General features: G+C 36.4%; 1 protein-coding gene across 1 annotated transcript; it reads left to right on the top strand.

The window, feature by feature from the left end:
* Positions 1 to 15,369: 15,369 nt before the first annotated feature.
* Positions 15,370 to 16,027, top strand: LOC141389349 (uncharacterized). The gene is made up of 3 exons (XM_073960747.1): positions 15,370 to 15,429; positions 15,499 to 15,813; positions 15,878 to 16,027. Exons 1-3 carry the CDS (start codon positions 15,370 to 15,372, stop codon positions 16,025 to 16,027), a joined length of 525 nt encoding a protein of 174 aa, XP_073816848.1.
* The last annotated feature ends 2,352 nt before the right edge of the window (positions 16,028 to 18,379 follow it).

The raw sequence follows: 18,379 nt of genomic DNA, 5'->3' as shown, positions 1-18,379 counted from the left end.
TGAATCGGCGTGCACTCATTGATATGAGAGAAGTCTCCCTTGTCCCTTCAGGGATGTTGTGGGAACATATGTATGTATGTATAATTATTGTGTTTGGTTTTGTTTTGTTTTATTTTTTAAGCGGCTGAGGGTATTTCTCCATGAGCACAGTTGACTGATACTTTACCTTATTTGAGAATTTGGGGTATCCGTGGGCACAAAATATCTTCGTCTAATATTATGGACAGGAAAGAAAATAATTATTTCATTTTAGTTCATAATATTTTATGGCGGAGGGTATAAAAAGTTCGGCCCGGACGAACTTAACGCTTGTTGTTTCTATATTTTGAAGGGTTTTGCTACATGTTCATACTGAAGTGGGTGTTAATTTGGACTTCGGATTCCCAATTGATAGGAAACCTCCGCGAAGAAAACAAACAATATAGGGCCATGTTTGGGTATACCTCCCGATGTAACGCATCTTGAAGTTTTTACACTGTAATGATTATAATTTGGATTTTGTACTATCACTGGGTACACAGAAAAAAAATTGTAGCCATTTGATAAAGAAATTCAAAGATTCAACCAAAAATTTATCGATCGACAAAATTCGATAACATTTTGTGATCACAAAGTAAAAATACATGTTGATGAAATAAAATTGTAATATTGATTAAAATATTTATCGATTTTTTTTATTTTGAACTGATAAAACATTTCACATATTGACAAAAATATTTACCACATTTTGCTTGATAAAAACAAAATATTTTCTTGATTAAAAAAATTGTTGAATGCATTTTTTCCAATCAATAAAAAATATTCATATTTACAATTATTTTGTTGTTTTGTTGTTAAATACAAACCCAAACGCCACAAAAAAAGATACATACACACATTTATAAATGGTGGTGGTTATTTATTTATTATTTGAAATGCCAAGAACAAAAGCAACACCAGACGCATAGGTACATAAAAAATTACAGATGAAAGAAAGAAAAACGGAATGGAATAATTAATAACAGAAGTACATAATTAATTAGTGCCACACATTAATTTTAATATAAAAAAAAAACAAATAAATCACTTTTAAATATAAAATACAGGGAACATCATTAAACGTTGTGAAATAAAACACATTCTTCTACCACATTGAAAATCATCAGCGGAAAATGGGTATCTGTAATGTGAGAAATAGTACATCCATATATATTTCAAATGTATAAAATGTTTTGATGTTTTTACCAATATCACATGCGGTTGCTTCTTTGTCCAATAAAATATTCTTATTATCCTTTTTCATATTCGTGAAATCAATTATAAAATGTATTGGCCATTTAATTTACTTGAAAAGCACCTTTACTTTAAGAAAACACAGATTTATGCACTACCGATCCACATACAACGACTGCTTTAAAGGAACTGCCAAAATAAACCAAACTGATGGTTAAAAAATGTTATCTGCCTTCCTAAACCACCAAGCAGAAAAAAACATGAGAACTCGTACCATTTTTTTTTTCTTTCCCTCTTCGTTCGTTTGTTAGGTTCATAAAAATCAGCAACAAAAAACAGTAACAAACTTACATACAAGCCTTCACCCGAGCACAAATAAATAAACAAGCCAAATGCCACACAAACGCTCCAACCCTTCATGCCGCAAAAATTCCATGACCATGCTTTGAAATATACATAGCAACGAAACTCACATCTCAAGAAAAAAAAAACACAGCACATTGTTGTAGCGCTCTCTTTATGCCCTAAAAATGTTGTTTCTCTCGCTCTTGAGAGCGAGAACATGCGACAAACGTTGAAAACCATTTTAACTACAGAAATTTATTAATAACCATAAACAAATTTCAATAAATTATTTGTTTGAAATCGTTTCTAGTAACATTTTCATGTTTGATAAACATTTTCCCTATATATTCGTAATATTTTATCGTCATTCGACAAAAATATGGTGATAAAGCTTTTAATCAAAATTTTCTGGGTGGCTTTTTTTCTGTGTAGATAACATCGAGATATACCTAATTGATTGGTAAGTATTTAATACATTTTGAGTGGCGTAGTTTATTTTCGAAGTCGACTCCGGAGTTTTAGTCGGAGTCGTAAACAAAATTTTAACTGGAGTCGAAGTCTGACAAAAAGTGGCCATTTGTGGGGTAGGTACCCGAAGGGATGGACAGATATGACCCATCTTAGAACTTAAAATAAGTTTGGGCAAAATATTACGAAGTGTAAAAGTGTTTAGAGGAAGAAAGGAGACAACATGGATGGATAATATTACAGAATGGACGGGCATCCGAGATACTACAACCCTATTATCAATGGCTAGAGATAGAAATGCGTTTGCAGACATACTAAGCAATCTTTAAACAAATATTGTATATATACGTATTTATTAAAACAAATTTATTTATAATTGTATTGGTCGCTAACATTCGGAAAACGAATTGGCAAATAAAGAAGAAGAGTAAAATTTGGTTCGAATCAGATGATGCGTTTGCACCAGCCAGATAGACAGGTGGACGGACAGGTCTAATTCGACTCCAAATTATATTAAACGCATAAAAATCCATCATTATCTCTGATCTGATGATTACTAAATAAGGTTTACTAACAATAACAAATAAATTACACTCACTTTTGCAAGTCATGACAATGTTTCATAAATGGTTTTCCATTTAACATCCGCATTAGATCAATTTTAAACGTAACTTAATTAATGATGATATTTTTTCTTAATGGGTCACTAATGAAGTTTTTATTTACAATATTTGACAATTCCAAAAACATTTCAGCAATTCGATTGTGAAGGCAGACCATGGCGGAGAAACTTTTTCTAATATCGCTTTGTATTTTTTTGATTTATGCAGAGGCTAAGGTAAGTCAGTCACATTTAGAAAACTTTCAAAACACATAAACGAATTTAATCATACTGCCAAATTTTAGCGTGATTTCAGTATTGAAATCGACGATATAACAACAACCAATGTCCAGAATGTAGCTTTTATAAAATCCATGAATTTCTCTCTAACAAATAAAAAGGCAGCCAACATGGATTTAATATTTAATCGCAACATCAACAAATGGCATATGAGGGCATCCTTGAATATGCTAACGAAGGCCAAGCGTCCCATATCATTATTTCAGGCTGACTTTGAATCTTGTCATTGCTTAGCGGATAAAGCTCCGAATAACTTTTTGAAAATTTTTAAAAATGAACTTTTGCGAACATCAAATTTGCCGCACCGTTGTCCATTTGTAGAGGTAATGATTAACACGCATATTTTTTTTTCAATATTCTTGTTTAATTTGTTTCTTTTTTTAGAATGTTTTATATTCGGTACGAAACTATACGGTCGATGAAGATGCATTTCCAGCTATGTTTCCAAAAATGTCTTGGGAATTAGTTTTTAATATAAATGCCAATAATGAAAGTACAGGATTTGTTAGAATTTCAGGTCAAGTTCGAAAATAAGAATGGATGGAATTTATGTTTTGTAATCGATTATGATATTTACTATAACCAAAAATAAAGGTGATTTTTGAATGAAATCGGATACTTTTTCAAAATGAGGCTTTTGATTTGCTTTATTTTTTTGTTGTTGTGATGCTGCTCATCAGAAAAACATTTCAGTATATTTTCAGATTTTTTTGACTAACCGTTCCAAAGATATCGCGCCTTGAAAAAGTCAAATTCTGTAAAAACTGTATACAAAGAAATACTCATTACATTTTAAATATAGGTTCAACTTGAAAAAAAAAACTTTTTTATATGTTTTGTTGTTTTATCAGCTATTTACACAGTGGGCTTGCATGCAAATTTTGCGCTTTAATATCTAAAATCAATTTTTAACAATGATTGTAATCTTCGCTTTCTTGATTTTTTTTTTTTGTATTAAACGACGATCAATGACAACATTTTTAAGTCCTATTTGGTAGTGGGATTCGAATGATTACTATTTTTATACCCTAAGCCTTTAGGCTAACGAGGGTATACGAGGGCTGAACGACAACTATCTGGCCTAACAATGAAAACGCGAATATTTACCATCAAAAACGGTTTTATTATTTTCTTAAGTAGTCTCCAGCATGATTTATACACTTTTTCGTGCGCTCAAACCTATTGGAGAAGCACTTTTTCCATTCCGATTGAGATACCTACAAGACATGGTTATGAACGCTTTTACAGCATTTTTAGGCAACAAAAATCGTTAACCACGCCTTGATGTGCGGGAATCAAATGAAGTCATTAGATCCCCAGTCAGGGCTGTACGGCGCATGAACCATCAATAGACATCGGAAATTTTATGCAACCCCTATTTTTGGTCCGATTCATGTCAAATTTTCGGACTGGGTATATTTTTGGCTTCTGATTAAATTGCAATCGAAACATATGGCATATGCAAAATGCATAAATTTTGCATATGCAAAAAATATTAAAAAAATTAATTTTTTTGGCGGGATATTGAGGCGACAACCTTCAAAATACCGGAAATCGGGAGGTACCGTACTATGGGGGCTATATGAAGACGTGGACCTATATCGAGAAATTTCAGGTGGAAAGTTTTATACCCCCAAGGAAGACTTAATACCAAATTTCATCCATTTCGGAGGGATATTGAGGCCACAACTTTCAAAATACCAGAAATCCGGAGGTACCGTTCTATGGGGGCTATGGACCTATATCGAGAAATTTCAGGTGGAAACTTTTATGCCCCCAAGGAAGACTTAACACCAAATTTCAGCCATTTCGGAGGGATATTGAGGCCACAACCTTCAAAATACCAGAAATCCGGGGGTACCGTTCTATGGGGGCTATAGGAAGACGTGGACATATACTGACAAATTTCAGGTGGAAAGTTTTATACTCCCAACGAAGACTTTATACAAAATGTCAGCCATTTAAGTGTGATGTTGAGGCCACAACCTTCAAAATATCGGTAATCTGGAGGTACCTTTCTATGGGGGCTATATGAAGACGTGGACCATGCGGACAAATTTCAGTTGTAAAGTTTCATACCCCTAACGAAGACTTAATACCACATTTCAGCCATTTCGGTGGGATTTTTAGACAACAAATCCTTGTATATATTTTTGCATATGGTTTTGCATATGCATATTTTATGCAAATATGTAAAAATATGTCAAAATATGCACGATATGCAAAAATTTCTGGGCCCAATTCGTTTTATTTTGTGATAAAACGAGTTTCTGTCTAATCAGATTTTCTCTACGACCATCTTAACCATATATGCATTTGCATAGGATTCCGTTGTCTACCCATCAATTCCACGTTTTGTCCGGTCAAACAGGCGCTGGTTTGAATCGATGTGTGAGAGCCCACATTGTCATGATGTAGAATGATTCGTCTTCTTTTGTTCATTTTTCGAATTACTTAAGAGACTTCAGGCAAACAAATTATAGTGTACCACTCAGAATTAACCGTCCTTTATTTCCGTATAGTCGCCACACGGTCAGTTTTTCTGAAGAAACTGGCAACCTTTTGCTTCGAAGTGCTTCTTACATGAACAACTTTCGTTTGATTTGGCTCGCTTTCGAAGACCCACACGGCCGATTCCTCCGTTGTTTCAGGCTACTAAGCATTGATCCTAGATTCGTCTTTGACGATCTTATAAACGTCATTTAAAGCACCGCGATCGATTTTATGCACAATTTCTTTGAACCAATTCACAGGAGCCTTTTTTTGAGCGATTCTCCAATTATGCTGGATCTAACGAGAAAAATCCATTTTTGCGGCCAGGAGTTTATGCAATATCAAATGTTAGTTGGTGGAAGAAATGTCCAAGGATGCCTTTATCTCAGGGTATTTAACATGGCGATCTCACATTGTCCGTTCATGCACGCCATATTTTTTTCTGGCACAACGACCGATTTTGGGCGACCCTCACGACCTTTGTTTTTTGGCAAGTGCCGACCACGGTTGAATTCATTAAATCAGTTTTTCATGGTCCTATAGGATGATACTTTATCGACATACAAAGATTTAATTTAATCGATACACTCTTGCGGTAATTATCCATGTCGAAAGTTGTGAAAAATTCTTGGACGAAAATTTTCACAAGTAAATTCCATTTTTTTGCAAAGTGATTTTTCAAGTCACTGTAAACAACACATAACATGGTCGTACGAAGAAATGCCCTGAGTAAGTCTTTAGCCTAGACTTCTGTCAAACTATCCAAACAAAATTTCAAATGGCTCCTGGCAATACGAGGTGCTGCCTAGAACAGGTAGTTTTCGTATACACTTGATACGACCTAAAATGTGCCTCATGCAAATAACGGTTTTAGACCCCAAGTACGTTTGGACGAAATTTGTTTCAGACAATTTGGAGTCGATTTAGCCATGTCTGTCCGCCTGTCTGGCTGGCTGGTGCGTACTATAACTCTTGAACTGATCAACCGATTCCAACCAAATTTCGACTATCGTAATATATGGCCTAAACTTAGTTTAAGTTTGTCTTTAGCCTAGACTTCTGTCAAACAATCCAAACAAAATTTCAAATGGCTCCTGGCAATACGAGGTGTTGCCTAGGACAGGTAGTTTTCGTATACACTTGATACGACCTAAAATGTGCCTCATGCAAATAACGATTTTAGACTCCAAGTACGTTTGGACAAAATTTGTTTCAGACAATTTGGAGGCTGACTGGTGCGTACTATAACTCTTGAACTGATCAACCGATTCGAACCAAATTTCGATTATCGTAATATATGGCCTAAACTTAGTTTAAGTTCGAAAATGGGCCATATCAGTCCACTCCTTTGGGTACCTCTCGCACAAAAGTCCAAAATTTGTCTGAAAAATGGTGTATACGATAACTCTCGAAGGGAGCAATCGTTTTGGTCAAAACTTTGCACATCGTACTACTCTTACAAGATATAGATTGGGTTCGAATAAGGACCATATCGGTCAACTCCTTCACGTACCTCCCACACGGTCTCATTTAAAATGAACCTTCTTTAAAAGAAATTGATATTCTTTAGTTAACATATTCCACTTCTCCTGGGAATAAACCTTGACTTGGTGGAAGAGCTTAGTAATTATACCCTATACCACAATGTGGAAAAGGGTATTATAAGTTTGTTTTGGTAAAAATTCATGTAACACCGCGAAATATTCGTCGGAGACCCCCAATGTGGTATACCAATATTCATATCTCGACGAGATAAAGCGATTTTGAGATGTGTGTCCGTCCGTCCGTCCCACGGTGGTCGAAAGCACAGATCTAGCGGCGCGAAATTCATAACTTGCAAACGAATTAAGATACGTCATTGAAATTTTGCACAAACTCATTATTACCTGTGGGTAATAATGGGCCAAATATGAACAATATCGGCTAATGTTTTGGGGTAGCCCCCATATAACGGTACCTTCCGATTTTCGGTATTTTGAGGATTTAAGCCACAATTTCGTAGCAAATTAGCTGTAATTTGGTACTTAGGGTTCCTAGTGGTCACAAAATATTTCCACCAAAAATTATGAACATAGGTCCACGTTTTGATATAGCCCCCATGTAACCGTACCTCCCAATTTAAGGTATTTTGAATATCATGACCACATTTTTAATTCAACTTGGATGTAATTTTGAACACGGAGTTCCCACTGCGTATAAAATCTTCTTGCAAAACATTTTCAATACGGATTTATGTTTCGATGTAGCCCCTTTTATGGTACCCCCGATTCGACGAATTTTTTACTTGTTATCCCATATTTAATAACATATTTAGCTAGATTATGGTATTATAGTGTATCCGGGGGTAGAACTCCTCCTTGCAAACAATTCTCAAGATAGGTCCATATTTTGATTTAGCTGCCATACAAATGCACAGCTAAATTTGTATGAATTTCATGCAAAATCCCTTATTTTAAAAGTGCAGTCATCAAAAGATTTGCAAATATTTGCAGTCCGAATGTGGTTATTCAGTATCCAGAGAGTCCAATTTCATTCCCCAAAAAATAATCGAACCCAAGTTCGGCCAAGTTTACGAGATGCACTCTATGGAAAAAGCGCGTACAACCAATTAAAAACCTATAAAAATTTAATTTTTTGAAAATTTTTTGTATATACCTCCTCCTGACACAAAACCTCCTGACACAAAACTATATTTTATAATTTAAGGCACACCCTCCGCTATCAATTAAAAAAAATGTTGTTCAGCTTTATTACGAATTCTTAAACAAATATGAAGTAAATTTTTAGCAATTTTTTTTTAATCTGATGCAACAACATATTCTTGTATTTGATAGTAAATAACTGAGTGAATATTTACAACAACAAAAATGAAAAAAACAAAATTTTTGTCAGCAAAGTGTCTGTAATCGATACAATGGAAAAATTTCGCAATTTTATAGTTTGATTTTTGGACTTTCGCTCCGCTAGATCAGTGGTTTCGACCAGTGTGCGCTGGTTTGAATCGATGTGTATGAGCCCACATTGTCATGATGCATAATGTGAATAAATATAAATTTTATGTCGCAGCATCCAACAGACAGCCGCAGCTCGTCTGTTAAAAATTAAGAAAAGACGCAGACGTCTTAACACAGTGGGTGGTTGTAAGTCACTGATATATTTCAATAATATTTTGCATAACTGTATCAATACAAAATATTTCTTAGGCTACTCTTACATTACAATTCTTATCACTAAACTCTATGTTCTAAAAATACAAACATTTCATAGTTGAAGAGTTTTCCCACAATGCATGTGCCATAAAATCTTAAGTGCATAGCGCACACACATACCACTATCGATACCAGCTACCACTGCATGGGGGATCTTCAACTCTTATCTTAAAACACTTCCATTATCAAATCAATGGAAAATTTGAAAATCTGTACCAGCTGTCTTCAAAGATCTATCCCTTACGAAGCATTCTAAAACACTCTTACATTCTTATACAAAGTAAAGCAAAGTGAGCGCTACTTATATTAATATCAGGTATCAATTATAAACTATAATGGCATACATACAAATAAAAAATATTCTAAAATAACAAATATGATGTATTTAAGCAGCAACCTCTACGTAATGGCACCTAGAATCTTGTGCATCCATTCAATCACCGGAACGCCCTTCCATCGATGTTTAATTTTCTTTAAGCTGCTAACATGTTGTTGCTCTTGATTTTTTACTATTGGAAATTCTTCCGCCATTGTAGTTTTCATTCTCTCCATAGTATCAGGTTTAAGATCAGCGGAAGCCACGATACCACCGCGTATCTTTGCAGTAGGATATGGGTCTTCTCTTTGCGTACCAGCTGTCTTCGATTTCAAGTTCCAATAGGTATGAGGACGCTCGCTATTCCTTCTAAAATAAAACAATTTTTGAAATAATTTTAATTTACCTAAGCTGCTCCTTTTAGCAGCAGTTCGCCCTGGATCATTCCTTGCAGCTTTTACACTCTTCACAGACCGATTGTGCTTAGCATTCCAGTTCTGCTGTATTTTCCTGTTGCACGTATTCCTTCTCTGTTTCATAAGCACCTTCTTCTTGGCCTTTTCGCGCTGTTTTCTATGCGGCACCTCTCTGCTGCATATATATCCTATTTGTTTTAGTGGACTGTATTTATTGGTTACATCAAACTCTTCCTGGCATTCTAACTCAATAAACCTGTCAGCCTCCAACTGCTTCTGCACTTGTCCAGGTTTTCGTCCAGCCTTGACATCTTCTTCAAAAGGCATTTTGGCTATTTGTTCAACGTTGATTTCCCCAAATTTCTGAAGACTTCCTGCTTTATCTACTAGAATCACGTTAAACTATGCTGTTCTACCGTTTCATCTTCTTCTCCATCAATGGGGTAGCCATAATGATCTTCTTCATTTGCTTTAACCTCAGGCAGTTGTAAGTCAGCTAAGCTCTGACGTTCTACCTCAGTTTCTTCTTCAACTTCACTATTTCTGGAGTAACCACAATTTTCTTCTATATTTGACAGCGGCGTAGCTTCTTCTTTGTCTTGCTCAGCTAAACCATCGTCTTCGTCTGAAAGCTGTTTTTCTCTTTCGATGATATAGTTTGCTTTGCCTGTGTCACCATTTTCCAGCGAACTGTCCATCGAGGAATTCTCTCCGCAGTGAGAGCGTGCCGGGGCCAACAAAAATATAGAGGACGATGTAAGCATATCGAATACGCTCATCAGTGTTTTCTTATACACCGCCTCAACACGGTTAATTTTGAAAGCCAAATCTTCCGCCTCGTGGATATCAGCTTTTTCCGGGAGCCACTGTTTGAGCTTGTCATACATCTTCCTCACTGTTATCATCCTGCCTCCGGCTAAAGCTGCGTCCATGTTGTCCAATTTATTTCCAACATAGTCACATCTATGCATTAAATTGTCCGCTTCCCCGAAAAACTATTAAGAGTTGGTATTTTTTTCTTTTGCAGATTCATCGAAAGCCCACTTTCCACACTCCTTGTCGAAGTAAGGAAAGTCAAATCGTAGAGAACGCACTATGATCTTATAAATTTTTTCAATAAGTGCTTCGCATTTTTCCTTTACCTTTTCCATTTTAGGCTTAAAATCCTCAGCACCAATCTTGGTCTTGAACTGATGTAGGTTCTCCAAATAACCTTCTAGAATGACCCTCCATTCCTTAAGTTGGGCTACCTTCCGAAAGGACACTCTTTCCGATAAATATTCACAAGTTGCGACAAGCTCCTCGACTTTTCGACCAAATCGCCAACATTGTTCTTTAAACTCCATCTCCTGGAGCTTCCTCTCAAAACTAAAATACAGTCTTCAATACTAAAATACAGTCGTTGTTTCAGCCACGACATACGCTTTCCACAGGTTTCTTCACTGATTCTAATAAGTTGTTTCTTTCCAGTTTTTCGAAGGACCAAAATGAATGAATATAAATTTGATGCCGCAGCATCCAAAAGTCAGCCGCAGCTCGTCTGTAAAAAAATAAGGATAGACCCGCGAGTCTTAACACAAAGAGTGGTTTTAAGTCACTGATATATTTCAATAACATTGTGCTTAACTGTATCAATACAAAATATTTCTTAGGCCACTCCTACATTACAATTCTTATCACTAAACTCTATGTTCTAAAAATACAAACATTTCATAGTTGAAGAGTTTTCCCACAATACATGTGCCATAAAATCTTAAGTGCATAGCGGACACACATACCACTATCGATACCAGCTACCACTGCATGGGGGATCTTCAACTCTTATCTTAAAACACTTCCATTATCAAATCAATGGAAAATTTGTTCAAAGTATTTTGAACATGCTGGCCACTCGCAAAGAGATGGCAACAACAAAATTCTGTTCAAAGTATTTTGAACATGCTGACCACTCGCCAAGGGATGACAAATACAATTTTTGTTTAACCTTAAAAAAGATCAATCCCTTACGAAGCATTCCAAAACACTCTTACATTCTTATACAAAGTAAAGCAAAGTGAGCGCTACTTATATTAATATCAGGTATCAATTATAAACTATAATGGCATACATACAAATAAAAAATTTTCTAAAATAACAAATATGATGTATATAAGCAGCAACCTCTACGTAATGGCACCTAGAATCTTGTGCATCCATTCAATCACCGGAACGCCCTTTCATCGATGTTTAATTTTCTTTAAGCCGCTAACATGTTGTTGCTCTTGATTTTTTACTATTGGAAATTCTTCCGCCATTGTAGTTTCCATTCTCTCCATAGTATCAGGTTTAATATCAGCAGAAGCCACGATACCACCGCGTATCTTTGCAGTAGGATATGGGTCTTCTCTTTGCGTACCAGCTGTCTTCGATATCAAGTTCCAATAGGTATGAGGACGCTCGCTATTCCTTCTAATATAAAACAATTTTTGAAATAATTTTAATTTACCTAAGCTGCTCCTTTTAGCAGCAGTTCGCCCTGGATCATTCTTTGCAGCTTTTACACTCTTCACAGACCGAATGTGCTTAGAATTCCAGTTCTGCTGTATTTTACTGTTGCACGTATTCCTTCTCTGTTTCATAAGCGCCTTCTTCTTGGCCTTTTCGCACTGTTTTCTATGCGGCACCTCTCTGCTGCATATATATCCTATTTGTTTTAGTGGACTGTATTTATTGGTTACATTAAACTCTTCCTGGCATTCTAACTCAATAAAGCTGTCAGCCTCCAACTGCTTCTGCACTTGTCCAGGTTTTCGTCCAGCCTTGACATCTTCTTCAAAAGGCATTTTGGCTATTTGTTCAACGTTGATTTCCCCAAATTTCTGAAGACTTCCTGCTTTATCTACTAGAATCACGTTCAAACTATGCTGTTCTACCGTTTCATCTTCTTCTCCATCAATGGGGTAGCCATAACGATCTTCTTCATTTGCTTTAACCTCAGGCAGTTGTAAGTCAGCTAAGCTCTGACGTTCTACCTCAGTTTCTTCTTCAACTTCACTATTTCTGGAGTAACCACAATTTTCTTCTATATTTGACAGCGGCGTAGCTTCTTCTTTGTCTTGCTCAGCTAAGCCATCGTCTTCGTCTGAAAGCTGTTTTTCTCTTTCGATGATATAGTTTGCTTTGCCTATGTCACCATTTTCCAGCGAACTGTCCATCGAGGAATTCTCTCCGTTGTGAGAGCGTGCCGGGGCCAACAAAAATATAGAGGACGATTTAAGCATATCGAATACGCTCATCAGTGTTTCCTTATACACCGCCTCAACACGGTTCATTTTGAAAGCCAAATCTTCCGCCTCGTGGATATCAGCTTTTTCCGGGAGCCACTGTTTGAGCTTGTCATACATCTCCCTCACTGTTATCATCCTGCCTCCGGCTAAAGCTGCGTCCATGTTGTCCAATTTATTTCCAACATAGTCACATCTATGCAATAAATTGTCCGCTTCCCCGAAAAACTATTAAGAGTTGGTATTTTTTCTTTTGCAGATTCATCGAAAACCCACTTTCCCACTTTCCTTGTCGAAGTAAGGAAAGTCAAATCGTAGAGAACGCACTATGATCTTATAAATTTTTTCAATAAGTGGTTCGCATTTTTCCATTGCCTTTTCCATTTTAGGCTTAAAATCCTCAGCACCAATCTTGGTCTCGAACTGATGTCTCCAAATAACCTTCTAGAATGTCCCTCCATTCCTTAAGTTGGGCTACCTTCCGAAAGGACACTCTTTCCGATAAATATTCACAAGTTGCGACGAGCTCCTCGACTTTTCGAGCAAATCGCCAACATTGTTCTATAAACTCCATCTCCTGGAGCTTCCTCCCAAAACCTTCAATACTAAAATACAGTCGTTGTTTCAGCCACGACATACGCTTTCCACAGGTTTCTTCACTGATTCTAATAAATTGTTTCTTTCCAGTTTTTCGAAGGACCAAAATGAATGAATATAAATTTGATGCCGCAGCATCCAACAGACAGCCGCAGCTCGTCTGTAAAAAAATAAGGATAGACCCGCGAGTCTTAACACAAAGAGTGGTTGTAAGTCACTGATATATTTCAATAATGTTTTGCTTAAATGTATCAATGCAAAATATTTCTTAGGCTACTCTTACATTACAATTCTTATTACTAAACTCTATGTTCTACAAATACAAACATTTCATAGTTGAAGAGTTTTCCCACAATGCATGTGCCATAAATCTTAAGTGCATAGCGCACACACATACACACACTATCGATACCAGCTACCACTGCATGGGGGATCTTCAACTCTTATCTTAAAACACTTCCATTATCAAATCAATGGAAAATTTGAAAATCTGCTCAAAGTATTTTAAACATAATGATTTGTCTTCTCTTGTTAATTTTTCGAATTACTCAGAAGACTTCAGGCAAACAAATTATAGTGTATCACACAGAATTAACCGTCCTTTATTTCTCAAGCCGTATAGACGCCACATGGCCAGTTTTTCTGAAGAGACTGGCAACTTTTTGTTTCGAAGTGCTTCTTACATAAAGAACTTTCGTTTGATCTGGCTTGCTTTCGAAGACTCAAACGGCCGATTTCTGCTTTGTTTCAGGCTACTAAGCATAGATCCTAGATTCGTCGTCTGTGACTATCTTATAAACGCGTTTGAAGCACCGCGATCGATTTTATGCACAATTTCTTTGAACCAATTCAAAGGAGCCTTTTTTAGCGATTGTCCAATTTTGCTGAATCTAACGAGAAAAATCCATTTTTGCGGCCAGGAGTTTATGCAATATCAAATGTTAGTTGGTGGAATAAATGTCCAAGGATGCCTCTATCTCAGGGTATTTAACATGGCGATCTCGCATTATCCGTTCATGCACGCCACATTTTTTTCTGGCGCAACGACCGATTTTGGGCGACCCTCACGACCATCGATTTTTGGCGAGTGCCGACCACGGTTGAATTCATTAAACCAGTTTTTCATTTTCCTATAGGATGGTACTTTATCGACATACAAAGATTTAATTTGATCGATACACTCTTGCGGTGATTATCCACGTCGAAAATTGTGAAAAATTCTTGGACGAACATTTTCACAAGTAAATTCCATTTGTTTGCAAAGTGATTTTTTTTCTAGTCACTGTAAACAACACATAACATGGTCGTACGACAAACTTCCCTGAGTAAGTCTAGGCTAAAAACTGTCAAACTTTAAAAACAAATTTTTCAAATGGCTCCTGCCAATACGATGTGTTGCCTAGGACAGGTAGTTTTCGTATACACTTGATACGACCAAAAATATGTCTCATCCAAATAACGGTTTTAGACCCCAAGTACGTTTGGACGAAATTTGTTTCAGACAATTTGGAGTCGATTTAGCCATGTCCGTCCGCCTGTCTGGCTGACTGGTGCGCACTATAATTCTCGAACGGATCAACCGATTCGAACCAAATTAGAAATTCGAGTATCGAAGATGGGCCATATCGGTCCACTCCTTCACGTACCTCCCACACGGTCTCATTCAAAATGAACCTTCTTTAAAAGAAAGTGATATTCTTCAGTTAACATATTCCACTTCTCCTGGGAATAAACCCTGACTTGGTGGAAGAGCTTAGTACTTTTATAATCGAAAGTTCGGCCCGGCCAAACTTAAATTTTACCGTCAGGTGATGATGAGTCAGTCACTTATCACCCAACCCTCACACATATAATATTTGGACCAGGTATTGGCATTATATTTTCTATTGCATCTTTTTGCCTGCCTTAGCAAGACATGACGTGATGATTTACAAATCGTTATCTATTAGACATCCACAATAGATCACTTTATACTTAATTAATGGTATTTTATATGCAATTTATAGGAATAAACAAACATTTTCCAAATTACTTAATTATTTGTAATTTGAAATACTCTTTTTTCATGTGTCAGTAATAGGCTTTATATTCATCACTTTTGCGCAATTTCACACAATTTTCAGCAATTCCACTGTGAAGACAGACGACCATGGCGGAGACATTTTTAGTAATATCGCTTTGTATTCTTTTGATTTATGCAGAGGCTAAGGTAAGTCACATTCGGCAAACTTTCAAAAAACATGAGAGAATTTAATCCTTGCCATATTCCCAATTTTAGCGTGATTTTAGTATTGAAGTCGAAGATATAACAGTCAATCTGAAGGATATAACTTTTATAAAATCCTTGAATTTCTCTCAAACCAATAAACAGACCATGAATATGGATTTAATATTTAATCGCAACATTAGCAAATGGCCTGCGAGAGCATCCTTATATCTGCTAACGAAGGCCAAGCGTCGCATATCATTATTTCAGGTTAATTTTGATGTCTGTCGTTTGCTACAAGATAGAGCTCCGAATAACTTTTTGAGCATTTTTAAAAAGGAACTTTTACGAACATCCAATGTGCCGCATCGTGGTCCATTTGTGGAGGTAATTATCAACACGCATAATTTTTGACAGACTATTTTTCTTTAATTTGTTCTCTTTTTTTAAGAATGTTTTATATTGGGCACGGAACTATTCAGTAAACGAAGATGCCTTTCCATCTACCTTACCCGAAACAGCTTGGGAATTTGTTTTTAATATAAATAGTAATGATTTAAATGCGGGATTTTTTAAAATTTCTGGTCATGTCCGAAAGTAAAGAAAACTATTTCCTTATATATTCTTCCCTTTTCTTAAAATATTGTGATAAAGATATAAAACTACGTCTGTGCAATCCCTTGTTTTAGTACAACAATATTGTATATTTTCTGTTTCAATAAAGTATAAAATTATAAAGAAAAATATTGAAAATTCTTAGTAAACGCTACTATTCTTAACTAAAATCACAATAAAATATTTTTAAATATTTTTCGATCGCCTAGAAAGGAGGAGGCCGACTCTTTGTTATAGCCAACTATATAAGTGTCTTGTGGACTTAAATAATATCGCAATATCGCAAATAATATCCCACGGCCGCGGCGAACAATGGTGCCGCTTTCTTGTAAACGGGGACAAAAATAGAAGGAGTTGACCTAGGAATTTTTGCACAAGTACTTATGAGGCATAACGGTTAAGAAGACAATTTTCCTGGCCTAAACCCTAATTTTTGTCGTCACCTATTGTTATTTCCTATATGGGATTCGATAGTAATCATATTGAAACTAAGGAAACCAAAAAAGGACGTCAAAATATTGGAAGATATGGCGTGCTCATAAAGACGACAACTTCTCCAATTTTGAAAAATATGTTTTTTATGTTTAAATCGGTCCACGTTTTGATATAGCCCCCATAGAACGGTACCGCCGATTTTCGGTATTTTGAAGGTTTAGCCTCATTATCACACCGAAATGGCTGAAATTTGGCACTTAGCCTTCTTTCCCCCAGAAATTTGTAAGTATAGGCACCTCCCTATTTCCGGTATTTTGAAGGCTGTGGCCTCAATATTCCAACGAAATGGCTGAATTTGGTCTTCATTTGGGATATTGAACGTTCCACATGAAACTTGCCGCCTAGACTAGACGCCTTCATATAGCCCCCAAAGAACGGTACCACCCGATTTTCGGTATTTTGAAGGTTTAAGCCTCATTATCACACCGAAATGGCTGAAATTTAGTACTTAGTCTTCGTTGGGGGCATACAACTTTTTCCCAGAAATTTTTGGGGTATACAACTTTCTGTATGAAATTTGTCGGTATAAGTCCACGGTACCTCCCGATGTGCCAGAAGTATGTGCCATTTAATAATGTGCCAGAAGTATGGACTTACTCCGAAAAACTTGTACCGTTATAGGGAGTTTGAAAACAATCTTCTGTAAAAAAATTTCAAACAGATCCGAGACGAGTCCTCAAACTGCATTTTTACCGAATTTAGTTTGGGAAGTCCCGTCCTTCGGACTGATATAGTCCATAATGCAACATGATTCATGTATCATGACTGGATGAAATAATACGTTAGGCAACGTTTGGATCAATCAGAAACTCCCTGCGAGAGTTATCTTGCAGATGTGTCCATATAGTTGGTTAAGATAGGGTCTCTTGAAGCTTTTAGATCATTATCTCAGGAAGTATGGACTTGCCCCCGAAAAAATTGTACCGCCGTAAAGGGGGCCGCAGAGTCAATCTGCTAGAAAATTTTCAAAACGGTCCGAGCGGAGCTCACAAACTTCACTTTTTTTTCGAATTTTATGTGGGAGGTACCGTTCTATATCTGGGAAGAATACCGAAAATCGGGAGGTACCGTTATATGGGGCTAATCGAAAACATGGACCTATGCCAACAATTTTTAGTGGAGAAGTCTCGTGACTACAGGGTATATCAAATGGTTTAACTGCATGTAGCTAAAATCCTGAAATTACCCAAAATCGGGAGGTACAGTTATATGGCGGCTATACCTAAACATGGACCTATGTACTTATGTTGACAATTTTGACCCCTAAGAACTTTAAATGTCAAATTACAGTTCGGTTAAAAACTATAGTTAAAATCCTCAAAATACCAAAAATTGGGAGGTAGTATTGTTGTATGGCGGTTATACTTAAACATTGACCTTTGTTGACAACTTTTGGTGAAGGAGTGTTGTAACACATAAGAACCTCAAATGTCGTATTACAGCTAGTTCGGTTAAATGTTGTAGCTAAAACCTTTAAAATACCGAAAATTGGGAGGTACCGTTATATGGGGCTATACCAAAACATGGACCTATTTTGACAATTACAGTTCGGTTAAAAACTATAGTTAAAATCCTCAAAATACCAAAAATCGGGAGGTAGTATTGTTGTATGGCGGTTATACCTAAACATGGACCTATGTTGACAACTTTTGGTGAAGGAGTGTTGTAACACATAAGAACCTCAAATGTCGCATTACAGCTAGTTCGGTTAAATGTTGTAGCTAAAACCTTTAAAATATCGAAAATTGGGAGGTACCGTTATATGGGGCTATACCAAAACATGGACCTATGTTGACAATTTTTGGTGGAGATGTTTTCTGACCACTGGGAACCTCAAGTGTTA

The sequence above is a fragment of the Musca autumnalis genome, unplaced genomic scaffold (assembly GCF_047663935.1).
Source record: "Musca autumnalis isolate F117 unplaced genomic scaffold, ASM4766393v1 scaffold_1, whole genome shotgun sequence".
Taxonomy (NCBI): domain Eukaryota; kingdom Metazoa; phylum Arthropoda; class Insecta; order Diptera; family Muscidae; genus Musca; species Musca autumnalis.
The sequence above is the reverse complement of the archived record's forward strand: the minus strand, read 5'-3'. Positions and strand labels throughout refer to the sequence as shown.

What these genes read in the sequence shown, in the direction of transcription:
- LOC141389349 (XM_073960747.1), top strand. Translation starts at nt 15,370, where the DNA reads ATGGCGGAGACATTTTTAGTAATATCGCTTTGTATTCTTTTGATTTAT. An exon ending in TGATTTATGCAGAGGCTAAG is followed by an intron (nt 15,430 to 15,498) that starts GTAAGTCACATT and finishes TCCCAATTTTAG; the next exon opens with CGTGATTTTAGTATTGAAGT. An exon ending in ATCGTGGTCCATTTGTGGAG is followed by an intron (nt 15,814 to 15,877) that starts GTAATTATCAAC and finishes TCTTTTTTTAAG; the next exon opens with AATGTTTTATATTGGGCACG.